Source organism: Leptonychotes weddellii, chromosome 3 (genome assembly GCF_054177405.1).
Source record: "Leptonychotes weddellii isolate Sample4059 chromosome 3, ASM5417740v2, whole genome shotgun sequence".
Classification (NCBI taxonomy): Eukaryota; Metazoa; Chordata; class Mammalia; order Carnivora; family Phocidae; genus Leptonychotes; species Leptonychotes weddellii.
Window position 1 is genome coordinate 176,402,522 of NC_138371.1, and position 13,072 is coordinate 176,415,593.

The 13,072-nt window shown below is 39.6% G+C and overlaps 1 protein-coding gene across 3 annotated transcripts in view; it reads left to right on the forward strand.

The window, feature by feature from the left end:
* CDC16 (cell division cycle 16) overlaps window positions 1-13,072 on the forward strand; it is a 29,058-nt gene that overhangs the window by 5,936 nt on the left and 10,050 nt on the right. For all 3 annotated transcript variants that reach the window (XM_081815263.1, XM_081815264.1, XM_006749823.3), the window contains exons 7-13: window positions 693-784; window positions 1,275-1,408; window positions 2,280-2,359; window positions 3,992-4,041; window positions 4,967-5,040; window positions 6,162-6,287; window positions 12,416-12,568. In XM_081815263.1, the coding sequence (XP_081671389.1) occupies window positions 693-784; window positions 1,275-1,408; window positions 2,280-2,359; window positions 3,992-4,041; window positions 4,967-5,040; window positions 6,162-6,287; window positions 12,416-12,568 (709 nt within the window). The remainder of the gene's footprint in view (window positions 1-692; window positions 785-1,274; window positions 1,409-2,279; window positions 2,360-3,991; window positions 4,042-4,966; window positions 5,041-6,161; window positions 6,288-12,415; window positions 12,569-13,072) is intronic.

The following is a 13,072-nucleotide window of genomic DNA, read 5'->3' on the forward strand; positions in this document are numbered from 1 at the left end:
CTGCAGTTCAAAGCCCCGAGGGGCTTTAAAAACATCAGTGTGCAGGTCCCAACTCCGGACAAGTGGAACAGAATCTGATGGTGGGGCCCTGGCATCAGATGTTTTAAAGCTCTCAGATGACCCTAAGGTACAACTAGGGCTCAGAACCATAGACCTAGTATGTGAGCAGTAATGTGAGGGGGATTCATGCAAGAAACGGAGAGAAAGTGGAGATGTTGTATTAATGGGGTTCAAGCATAGTTTAGCCTAGTGCAGTGGTTCTTAGCCAGGTTGATTTTGCCCCCTACAGACATTTTTGATTTTTACAAATTGGGCATGGGAGTCCGAGGTTGCTACTGGCATCTAGTGGATAGAGATCAGAGATCCTGCTATAACCATCCTGTGGTGCTTAGGACAGCCAACATGATAGAATTGTCCACACAGAGTGAGGTTGGGAAACTAGCCAGTTAGTCCTTGCATCTGGTGATGACCAGCGTTGCCTAAAAGGCTTCATGGCTCAGCCCTCCAGGTAGTTCTCATCACCTGGGTCTGGAACCACTGTCTTAGTTTTTCTAGTACATTTTGATCTTGTTATTTTCTATTCTGAGTTTGATTTATTTAGACCAAGAATTATAGAAGAATATTTTTCATTGCTGATGTTTTTTCCCCCATAAATATTGTGAAGATAATTCTTTTTTCTTAACATTTTTAAGAAAAAGAACTTCTTGAGTCACTACCTCTTAGCAAGCTCTGTACTGAAGAACAGGAATTGCTACGCTTTCTCTTTGAGAACAAATTAAAAAAGGTAAGTAAAAACATAGTATTTGCTTTATGTAAATATTTCACTAAATTTGGCCTCTGTTACTAGTTAAATTTTTTTTACTAGTTAAATTTTTAAAAGTTAATTTTTATTAATTTAGCACATTTGCAAGAATAAATTGGTTACTTAAAATATATAATAGGATTCCTAAAAAAGCTTCCAAAAACATGTCTTTCTCCTAGGGACTCCTTTTATACTAAAAGATTGAACTATCACATAAATTGGATGATGTTGTATGAAAATGAGGATTTTTTTCTTATGCTTTCTGAGCTTGTAATTTGTAAAATACTTCTCCCTGGAATTCCGTGATAAAATTGAGAGTTGAGCTAATTGAGAGGAGGACAGATGAGACAGGAAGTTAGAGCTTCCAGAGGCTCACACCTGCCCTGTGCAAACCCGAGCCCTTGGACCAAATTGAGTCTGCCATTTGATTTGTGCTGCTCACTGAGTTCATGTTTACCTTTCTCTGTTGCAGTATAATAAACCTAGTGAAACTGTCCTCCCCGAGTCTGTAGATGGTTTGCAAGAGAATCTGGATGTGGTAGTGTCTTTAGCTGAAAGACATTATTATAACTGTGATTTTAAAATGTGCTACAAGCTTACTTCTGTGTAAGTATATCTACTCATTTCTGTGTAGGAGCATAGAGTCCAGTCCCATTTTACCTAAGAAGGGTGTGGGACTGCTTTTTGAGTAATCTTGAACTAATTGGTGATAATTTAAGTTGCCTTTACCTTTTGTGGAGTACTAGAGGGGTTACTCTTGTCTTAAAAGTTTACAGACACAGGTTTTTGCACACTGTTGCTTTATTCCATTACCTTGGGAATAGACATGCCCCTCATCTGTCTTTTATAATTTGCAAGTTTGAAAATACGATTCTGGCATGTAGTCTTATAAAATCCATTCTTTGTTAAAGTAGGGACTGGTAAAATCCTCTATATACTGGGTACTCGGTCAGGCTCACTAACTAGCCAGGCCATCTCCTATACTAGTTTTCAAGTGCACACGATTCGAACTTATCTCTTAGCTAAATTACATAGGCTGTTTTTAACGTATGTGCTGTTGAAGTGAGCACACGTGCTATTTTTAACAGATCTTCGGGGTTGCTTAAAATCCTTGATTTCACAAAACTTTTAATTGACAAATGCTTATGATCTGTTTAATATTTCATGTTGTTTTTAATCCTTCTAAATAATTGGATTCCTTATTTTATGGGTTATAGTTCTATTGATTTGAAATAAATATGTGTGATACTGTTTATTTTTATTCCTAACAAATAAACCAGAATTTTCCCTTTCATTTATAAGATAATCATTACCTTAACTGTGCCAACCTGAAGATGAATTAGAAAGTGAAGAAGTATTGTAACCCATAGTATTTTACATAATGCTGTAATGAGTATTTAGACATAGCTAATTTTAACGAGTTATGTTCTGTCATGTACTGTTGCTGGTGTAGTAAATGTGTTGCTTTGACTTTCAGAGTAATGGAGAAAGATCCTTTCCATGCAAACTGTTTACCTGTACATATAGGGACACTTGTGGAGCTGAATAAAGCAAATGGTAAAATTTTTTTTTAATTAAAATAATAATTGTTGGGGCGCCTGGGTGGCTCAGTTGGTTGAGCATCCGACTCTTGACTCAGCTCTTGATCTCAGGGTTGTGAGTTCAGGCCCTGTGTTGGGCTCCACGCTGGGTGTGGAGCCTCCTTAAAACAACAAATAAAATAGTAATTGTTGAGGGGCGCCTGGGTGGCTCAGTCGGTTAAGCGTCTGCCTTTGGCTCAGGTCATGATCCCAGGGTCCTGGGATCGAGCCCTGCGTTGGGGAGCCTGCTTCTCCCTCTTCCTGCTGCTCCCCCTGCTTGTGCGTGGACTCTCTCTCTCTGGCAAATAAATAAATAAAATCCTTATTTATTTGCCAGAGAGAGACGCAGTGAGAGAGGGAACACAAGTAGGGGGAACGGAAGAGGGAGAAGCAGGCTTCCCTCTGAGCAGGGAGCCTGGTGCGGGGCTCAACCCCAGGACCCTGGGATCATGACCTGAGCCGAACGCAGACGCTTAACGACTGAGCCACCCGAGTGCCCCTAAAAAAGTAATAATTTTAAGACAAAAAAAAATTTCTGTAACTCTGGAAATTTTGTCTCCTAAATTCTGGATTATTGAGATTGCAGGTGACAACATAATGGAATTCTCCAATACAAGTAATAGCTAGGGTAAGAAAGGCTTATTAAAATGACACAATTCTGTTATGTCACCAGAACACTGTTTCTTTATCCCTGCCTCCTTTTCTCAAATGTAGTTTGTGGTTTAGGTTTCATAAGCTTTAGAGTACTGAGGGTCAGTTTTTCCGTTTTTCCTTTTTTTGTAGAATCCATAAGAAAATTGATAAGACAGAAGGCAGTAACCGTTTAGAAACTGGAGGGGGATAGATTTTTTTTGCTTGTGCTTTTCATATTTTAACATTGCAGAAACATTCAGTTATGTTTGGATGATATTTGCCCTTAAATCTTTTAAACTGAATAGTGAACTCTGTCAGGAGTTTAAAAAGCCAGACACTCCAGTTCCAAACCCCTGCTGCTCAAAATGTGGTCTGCGGACCAGCAGCGTCACATCTCCCGGAGCTTGTTGTGGATGCAGTCACTCTGGCTGTCCTGGTCTAATGAGTCCAAGTCTGAGGGGTGCCTGGGTGGCTCAGATGGTTAATGAGTCCAAGTCTGCATGTAGGAAATGTCATCAGGGCGTGTTAGGACTTCCACATTATTTACTCAAGAAGAAATCCTCTTGCTGGTTTGATAAACTTGGAAGTTTGGTTACTCAGATTGGTGTGGGTGGTTGAGATGGTCCATAATACGCCCATGGAGTCGGGGACATCAGTTTTTGAGATAGGTGAAGCGCTGAGACATTACTTCTTAAGCACCATGACGTGCTGTGCCACCCACCTGGTTTTCCAGCCACTTAGAAGCACTCAGCACCCATTTATGGGGTCAGGAATGGGGGTGGGGGAGGTGAATGAAACAGCTGTAGCAACTGCCCTGTGCAGCTTGTATATTTCAGTAGGTAGAAAGAAAGGAAATTAAGAAATTGCTACTGTGAGAACAAAATCTGTGTGATTGTGGAGAGTTGTAACTGGAGGAAAGTCCTATCTTAAAATTCATTGTATATAATTTTTTTTTTTTTGTTTTTCTCTAATGTAGAGCTTTTCTATCTTTCTCATAAGTTGGTGGATCTGTATCCTAGTAATCCTGTAAGTAAATGTATGCCTTTTTTTCTTAGGGTTTTTTTTGTTTTTTTTTTTTACTGAACCTTAAAAATGTATTTAAATGGTGTTTAAGTAGTAGCTTATATTTAAGTTCAAGCAAATAATGTTTTATTTCAAGGTGTTGGAGGAGAACCTCCTAGTGCTATGATAATTAGAAGCAGCGTTAAGTTTTTCAGTCCATGAAGGTTTTTTTTTTTACTTTTTTGAAGTATCTTCAAATAATAGCTTAAGACAAAAATCCTTTTTTTCCGGTTATAGAAACTATATATGCTTATTTTAGAATACTTGACATACAGAAAAATGTTAAAAGTGAAAGTCATACTCTCACCTCTTGGGAGTAATGCTTTTTCATGTTGCATGTGTAAGATACCTTACTGAACTGTGTAGTGATTGAATCCTTGTGTCTCCCGCACTGCTGTGGATCACAGCCAGGACCCAGAAATTGAAACTGGAATCAGGAGCTATGTCTTTAGAGACAGAAGTCAGGGATCAAGGCCTAAGGCTCACACAAGAATCTGTACCCTAGGCTAGTGTGAAAATAATTTAGAAAGAGGCAAAACCAGTGCAAGAGAAGTCAGCTAATGAGGTCGATCCTGGTTGGTGCCAGCTAGCGCCAGGGTCAAGCTGGGGAAGACACGATGCAGGCTGGCATTTGAACTAAGTGTTTAGGAACCTCATATTCTGTCGAATGCTGCAGGGACTTCGTTGAAGGCACGCTGAGGAAGAACCTGTTCTTTTTCATCTAGGACTTAATAGACAGCCTGTCTCAGAGAAGTTTCTAACTTGAACTAGAATAACTTGAGCTAGAACATGTGATGGGACATCTAGTCCACTCTCTGGCCTAATATGTTAGAGATTTCCAGTTCCAAGTTAAGCATCTTTGGTCAACGATAAATTTTGAACTTTGTAGGTGTCTTGGTTTGCAGTGGGATGCTACTATCTCATGGTTGGTCATAAAAATGAACATGCCAGAAGATATCTCAGGTATGAATCTGTTGTCTTTCTCTCTCTGTAATAAGCCTATAGGAAATGATTTCTTCTTCATTCTTTTTAATACAATAGTAATTTAAAAGTATGAAAGAATGATTTCTTTAGCAGATGCAGTTCAGTTGTATCAATCAATGTACCTTTTTTAAGAACCTATGATATATTTAAATTCTATTTATAAATGAGAAGAAATATGAAACATAATAATGTAATTTGAAGCCTGTTTTTCATTTACGGAGATACTGTTAACCTTTTAGGACATTTTTTGTTAACAGTTGTAAAATTACATGAAACCACCTGAGATTAGGATCACTAAATGTGACTGTAGAACAGAATTCTTGGCATAGTGAACTGGTTTATGTAAGGATCTGCTGTGGTCTTGGCTTAAGGAACTCCGCGCAGCCCAGTCAAGCTCCTTAGCCAGTATTATTCAATTATTCAAGTACAGAAAAATGGTTAGTGTGGGAAGAATTACTAGAGATTTAAAATATTAAAATAACTGATTTCTTCCACGTGAACAAAATAGAAAATGGCTCTAAGGGAAAGTGTATAAACTTTGGACCCAGATTTGAATTCTAATGCAAGTCCTGCCACTTAACTAGCTTTAATTCCTTGGGAAAGTTAATTTCTCTGACCCTCTCTTCTTTAAAAATGGGAATGATCCAATGCTTGTATCCCAGGCTTGTTAGGAAAACTAGGAGGATGACATGTAGGGATCTTTCCCTAGGAAAAAAATAGGGAGGCGTTCTCTGGTTAGTTGAGCATTATGCATTTTAACCAAATAATTTAAAATATAAATTATTATATTTTAAAGGTAAGGATACTGCTGCCACCACCATTAGTGAAACAAAGCTCCTGGATTAAGTAATATTTGTAAATTCTCCACAGGATGCCAATGGGTTATTGTACCTAAAAAGCTGTGGACCTCTCTTAAAATTTCTTAAAATTTTGCTTGTACTATTAAGCATTGTTTTATTTCAAATGAATTAACACAGTTGTTGTGTAAGTATTTAATGTGTTGAGAGCTCATTTATTCTAATATCCTCGAAGCCATCAGCTTGTATAAGATAAACAGTTTAAGAATGCAGGTATGACTAGAATGACATCTCTTGTTTCAGCAAAGCAACAACACTTGAGAAGACTTACGGTCCTGCATGGGTAGCGTACGGGCACTCGTTTGCAGTGGAGAGTGAGCACGACCAGGCCATGGCTGCCTACTTCACAGCCGCACAGCTGATGAAAGGGTACGGCAGAGCACGCGGTAAAATCCACGAAGGATTGCTTTTGCTCACAAAATGACGATTCCGTTATTACTGCCACCGCCATTTGGTTGCTGAACTAAACAAAAATATCTTACTTGTGTCTTGTTAGTAGCTTATGATTGTAAAATAACTGGAAATTGAGGGAACGAGAGGCTGGTGTAGTGATTTTGTCTAGCAGTTCACCTTAACCAGTACAGAGGGAACTGGGAAATTAAGCTGAGGGAAGAGATGAGGATAGAAGCTCCTTCTCACGCTCATGCAAGAATGAAAGTATTCATATCATAGCAAATTGTTACTTATATCCTATTTAAGTCCAAAAGGTACTTGCTGTGGGCTTAGTGGACTGTATTTGCCAGTGTTCTAGATTTATATCAATATTAGGTATATTGATATTAAGTATTGCTGTTAATTCCCGTCCACTCTCTTTGGACTCCCCTAACCCTAGCCCTAGGCTTGCTGTGCAGTGTTCTTTTATGTGGGCCGCCTCCGTCTCTGGAGCGGTAGTAGGAGTACAGTAGGTCAGACTGCCTGGTGATCTTGGCAAAGTAGGTAGCCTCTTGAAGAATAGGTGTAATCGTGGTACTTATTCCTCGGAGTAATCCTGGGAGTAATTGAGACAGTACCAATTACAGACTTTGAACAATACCTGATGTGCAGAGAGCAGTCAGTAAAAGTTAGCTACCTTGGTTTGTTTGCTTGTAGTATTCAGGATTGGGATCATATATTCATTTGCACTGAATGTTCTCTTGTTAGGTTTAATCCTTTTCAGACTATCAGACTTAAACTTTGGCGCCCAGTTCTACATGTAAGTTACTAATGATGCCCAGATTTTTTTCAGTTCTATTAGATGGGGTGTATATGACTTTTATATCTAACTTGTTGTCCATGCACATATTGTAAAGGAAATAGCTCCCTAACTGCCTTAGTCTCTTCAGACTGCCTTAACCAAAGTGCAATAGACTGGGTAATTTGAAGAATGAACATGTATTTTCTCACAGCTCCAGAGAGGCTGGGAAGTCGCTGGTCAACGTGCTGGCCCATTTGGTCTCCCTGGTGAAGGTGCCCTTCCTGACTTGCAGATGGCCACCTTCTTACTGTGTCCTCATGTGGCAGGGAGAGAGCTCTGGTCTCTTCCTTTCACAGGGGCACCAGCCCTGCTGTGTCATGTCCCCACCCTTGGGACCTCATTTAACCTTTATTATTTCCTCACAGGCCTTCTCCAAATGTAGTCACATTGGGGTAGGGCTTAAGATGAATTTAGTCGAGGCAGGGGACATATAAATTCAGTCCTAATACTAACAGAAATAATCTTCCAGAGGTGCCTGGGTGGCTCAGTTGGTGAAGCGTCTGACTTTTGCTTGGGTCATGATCTCAGGGTCCTGGATTGAGCCCCGCGTTGAGGCTCCCTGCTGAGCAGGGAGTCTGCTCCTCCCTCTTCCTCTGCTCCTCTCCCCCGCCTCAAATAAATAAAATCTTTAAAAAAAAAAAATAATCCTCCAGGTTAAAATTGTTCATCCAGTTATTGATTCACCTAAATGGTCCTCGATACCCAGTTCAGGGTTCTTCAGTTTATCCACCAAGATGTATGAGACTTTATCCAGTGCTTTGCTGAAGCTTGGTTCCCATGTCTACCTACCTATCAGTCTGATAAATTGGCAGGAAAAAAATCTCCATAATTTACCGTGGGTTGTTTCTTATGAGCGCAGGCTAGAGTGTGCTTTTTTTTTTCTCTGTGTGCTCACAAACCCAGAATAGTTATTATTAGTTGTTTGTTAGTTCCTCCCTAAGAATCAAAACCAATGACACTGTTTCTCAGTCTAACAAACTTTATCCAATTGAAATTTCAAATCAGCTCATCATGATAAGCATTATTCTTTTCAGTTCGTCCCCATCAGAACAACTTTGCATTCTCTCAACTTGCCCTGTGTTTGGATAAATGTTTGAAATTGTGTAAATATTTTAAAATTTCCTTTATGAATTTCTTCTGGTTAGGTAAGAGTATGTTGTTTAATTACCACATATTTGTGAATTTCCCAAATTTCCTTCTTTTAGGATTTCTATTTTAATTCCATCGTGGTTGGAGAACATAGTCCTTTCATTTTTTTTTTTTTAAGATTTTATTATTTGACAGAGAGAGTGCACAAGTAGGGGGTGCAGCAGGCAGAGGGAGAGGGAGAAGCAGGCTCCCCGCTGAGCAAGGAGCCCGATGCGGGACTCAATCCCAGGACCCTGAGATCGTGACCTGAGCCGAAGAGAGATGCTTAACTGACTGAGCCACCCAGGTGCCTGAACATAGTCCTTTAAAAGTTATTGAGGCTTGTTTTATGACTTAACATGGTCTATTGTAGAGAATGTTTGGGGTATGCTTGAGAATTCTGCTCTTTTTTAGGTACAGTGTTATCATTGTAATCCCTTGGTTCTGGTTGGGTGGTAGTGTTCACGTCTTGTCTTCTGCCCATTACTCTATCCATTATGGCAGGTAGGGTATTGAAGCCTCCCAGCTATTACTGTGTGAATTATCTCTTTTCCCCTCCAATTCTGGCTGTTTTTGCTACACGTATTTTGGGTCTCTGTTGTTCGGTTCTTGATGGATTGAAACTTTTATTATTATAGAAGGTCCTTCATTGTCTCTGGTAACAAATTTTGTTGTAAGGCTATGTTGTCTAATATTAGTATAATCTCACCAGTTCTCCTTTGTTACTGTTTGCATGGTCTTTTTCCATCCTTTTACTTTTAACTTGTTTGTGTCTTTGCATCTAAAGTATGTCTCTTATAGACAACATGTAGTTGGATTGTGGTTTTATTATCCATTCTGCCAATGTCTTGCCTTTTGATGGAATTTAATCCATTTTTGTGTTATATAATTACTGAGAAGTTAGAATTTATATTTGTCATTTTGTTATTTTATGTCACATGTTTTTCGGTCTTCCTTGTTACTGCCTTTTGTATTAGCTATTTCGTAACATACATTTTAATGCCTTGGTTTTTCCTTATAGTATGTTTTTTGAGTTTTGGGTTTTTGTTTTTTTTTAACTTTTATTTATTTATTTGACAGAGAGAGACACAGCGAGAGAGGGAACACAAGCAGGGGGAGTGGGAGAGGGAGAAGCAGGCCTCCCGCTGAGCAGGGAGCCTGATGCGGGGCTCGATCCCAGGACCCTGGGATCGTGATCTGAGCCGAAGGCAGACGCTTAACTGACAGCCACCCAGGCGCCCCTGAGTTGTGGTTTTTTGTTGTTGTTTTCTGTTTTGTTTTTAGTGGTTATCTTGGAGATTACAGTTAACATCTTAAAATGGTTGTTTGGATTAATACCAACAGAGGGGCTTTCCAACACCAATAACCAGTTCTCTGATTCTCTGGACACCAGCTGGGTCCTGCAAGTCAATTCAGTTCTGATATTACCCAGACTTAGTGCAGACCTTCCACAGGGTAAGCTCAGTCCCACAAGACTGCCCCTCCCCACTTCAGGTGCCAGTGGTAAGTCCCAGGCCACTTTTACTTCTGATTGGCTATGAATCAGAGGTCCCCATGACTCTCTCCTGAGATTTGATGATTTGCTAGAATGACCCACTCTACTCGGGAAGGCATTTTACTTACATTTTCTGGCTTGTTATAAAGGATACACTCAGGAATAGCCAGATGGAAGAGATGCACAGGGCAAGTATGTGGGTGGGGGGGTGCCCACAGCTTCTACCCCTTTCCAGGCATGCCACCCTCCCAGCACTGCTTTGTGCTTTACCAACCCAGAAGCTCTGAGGCTCATTGTTCAAAAGTTTTTATGGGGCTCAATCTCTAACCCTTCCCTTCCTGGGAGGTCAGTGGGTGGTAAAAAAAGTTGCAACCCTCTCATCACTTGGTCCTTCTGGTGACCAGTCCCATCACAAGGCTCTTGCAGAGCCCTGCCCTTCTTTAGCATAAACAGGGGTGATCAAAAGGGGTCATGAATAACAAAAGAGACTCCCATCACTCAGGAAATTGTGAGAGTTTTGGGTGCTCTGTATCAAGAATAAGGGGGAAGACCTATATTTCTTACTCTACCACAGGAACTTAATTCCAGTAGTATATAAAAACTTCACCGCTGTATAGCTCTGTTCCCTCCTACCTCTGTTGTGTTATTATCATACACATTACATCTTAAACATTGTAAGTCCCTCAACACAAATTTATTGTTGTGTTATCTATTAAATCAGATAGAAGAAAAGAGTTGCAAACAAAAATACATTTATATTGTCCTATGTTTATCTATGTGGTTACTTTTACTAAGCTATTTTTTTTAACGTGGGATTTGAGTTACTGTCTAGTGTCCTTTTCATCTCAGCCTGAGGGGACTCCCTTTGGTATTTCTTGTAAGGTGAATCTGCAGCGAGATTTCTCAGCTTTTTGCTGCCCTGAGAAATTCCTGACTTCACCTTCATTTTCAAGGATAGTTTTGCTGGATATAGAATCTTGGTTGGCGCTCTGTTTCTTTCAGCACTCTAAACGTCATCCATCTGCCTTCTTGGCCTCCAGGTATTTGATTAGAAATCAGGTGTTAATCATATTGGGAATCTCTTGTGTGTTATTAGTTGTAGTTTCTCACTCCTTTAAAGATGGGGGGGTTGCTTTTTCATTGGTCTATGATTTGTCTAGGTGTGGATCTCTGAGTAGCCTACTTGGAGGTTTTTTTAAGCTTTGGGGTGTTTTTGGACCAAAAACTCTTTGATTTCAAATAATCTTTCTGCCCCTTACTGTCTCCCTTTGCCTTCTGGGCTCTCATCATGCATATTTTGGTGTGCTCGGTGGCATCTTACAGGTCTCTGAAGCTCTGTTCATTTTTCTTCTTTTATATTTCTGTTCCTTAGACTGGGTAATCTCAGTTGATCTATCTTCAATTTCACTGATTTTTCAGCCTGTTCAAACTGCTGTCAAACCCTTCTAGTGAATTTTTTAAATTTATTTTACTTATTTTACTTTTCAACTTGAGATTTTCTATTTATTAGTGTTGGTCTAGTACATCCAACAACTGGTCATTGTCCCAGACAGTTTCTATTGACTGATTCTTCCCCCCTCACCCCCAGATTGCTAATTATTCCCTGTGTCTTTTCCACACTTCAGCTGTTTTTCTAGAATAAAGACTCCTCAGATTGTTGTAAGCCTTTGGGTAACTTCCAAAGTTTTGAAAAAGTTTATTTTGATAATTTGGCAGTGTTCTTGTTGCTTTTATGGAGGAGGGTTTTGGAGATCCTTACTTTGCCATTTTGGAAGTACTTCCTCCAGGTAAATCCTTTTAAAGGGTTCTTCACAATCCTTCTGTAGGTGATAGAGTCTTTATCTGAATCATGATTCTCGATTAAAACCAAAGCATATATTTATATACTTTCTTAGATCCATCTTCAAAGAAATATTATTCTGTTTCTTGTAATGTAATTACTGGTCTGACAAGAGATGAAGATTCAGTTAAGAAGTGGTTAGTACGTACTCTGTGCCTAGAACTGTTTCAGAGGATGTGAAAATGGGGTATACACAACATACTTCTGAACTCCCTGGCATAGAACTGATAGGAATTGAGATAATAGGAATCCACACAAGGGAGAGCCATTTAGGTTAGAAAGTCAGAAGCATTTCACAAAGGGAAGTGGAACTTGAACACATCATGAAGGACACACGGTTCCAAATCAGAAGAGGAGAGGAGGGAAGGCAGTCAAGGCTGAGGGTCTGACATTGAACGTGTCGTGAAGGACACACGGTGCCAAATCAGAAGAGGAGAGGAGGGAAGGCAGTCAAGGCTAAGGGTCTGACCTTAGCATCGTGGAAGAAAACAGGAAGCACACACCTGCCCTTCTGCTTCAGAGGTTTTTTGTTTGTTTTTGTTTTTGTTTTTACTGTAGAATGATGAAAAATAAAGATGAGTAGGTTGCTGATAGATTTTAGAAGTAGTAGGTGAACAGTCTAAAAACCTATTAGACCTTGATTAAATATCAGTAAATGAAGTGTTAGAAAAAAAGTAAGAACCTTGTTTTTTGGCTGTGTTTAAGTTATTTTGCTTAAGTTAATTTAAGTTGATGAATTAGTTTCTGCCGAATTACAAAGTTTTAGGTGTTGAATATGTGAAATTTTCCAATATTTTTAGGTGCCATTTGCCAATGCTGTACATCGGATTAGAATATGGATTGACCAATAACTCAAAATTGGCTGAAAGATTCTTTGGCCAAGCGCTAAGCATTGCACCAGAAGACCCATTTGTTATGCACGAGGTTGGCGTGGTTGCATTTCAGAATGGAGAGTAAGTACTGAAAGGCAAAAAACCCTTCTATTTTATTTCTGTAAATGAAGTAAAACGTCAGTCACTAAAGGTTTTACTCTCCTCAGTGACTCTTCATTAGATTTTTGTTCTTAAATATGTACCATTTTAGGAGAAGGAGGAGGACAGCTAAAAAAGAAAATACAAAGTGTTATCTTGGATTTCTTCAAATTTGACTAAACGGGTTTTGGTCCCCTTGGATGTGGGCTGCTACAGGCTCATAGTTCCAAGACTGGACAGTTGTTCCTGATGGTCAAGTGACTGCACCCCATAGGGTGGCCTGGAGGCATCGCAGAACCCTTCATCATCTCCTTGTTGATTAGGAGCTGGAGTCATATTTGAGAAAGATTTCCCACAATTGTGAAACAAAAATGTTGTTCATTTAGTTGCCTAATCTGAAAATTAAACTAATTAGAATGGCTCAGTCTCGAAGTTTCCTGGGCATTTGAGACATTACTGTATCCTTGCATATTTGTAGAATAAGTA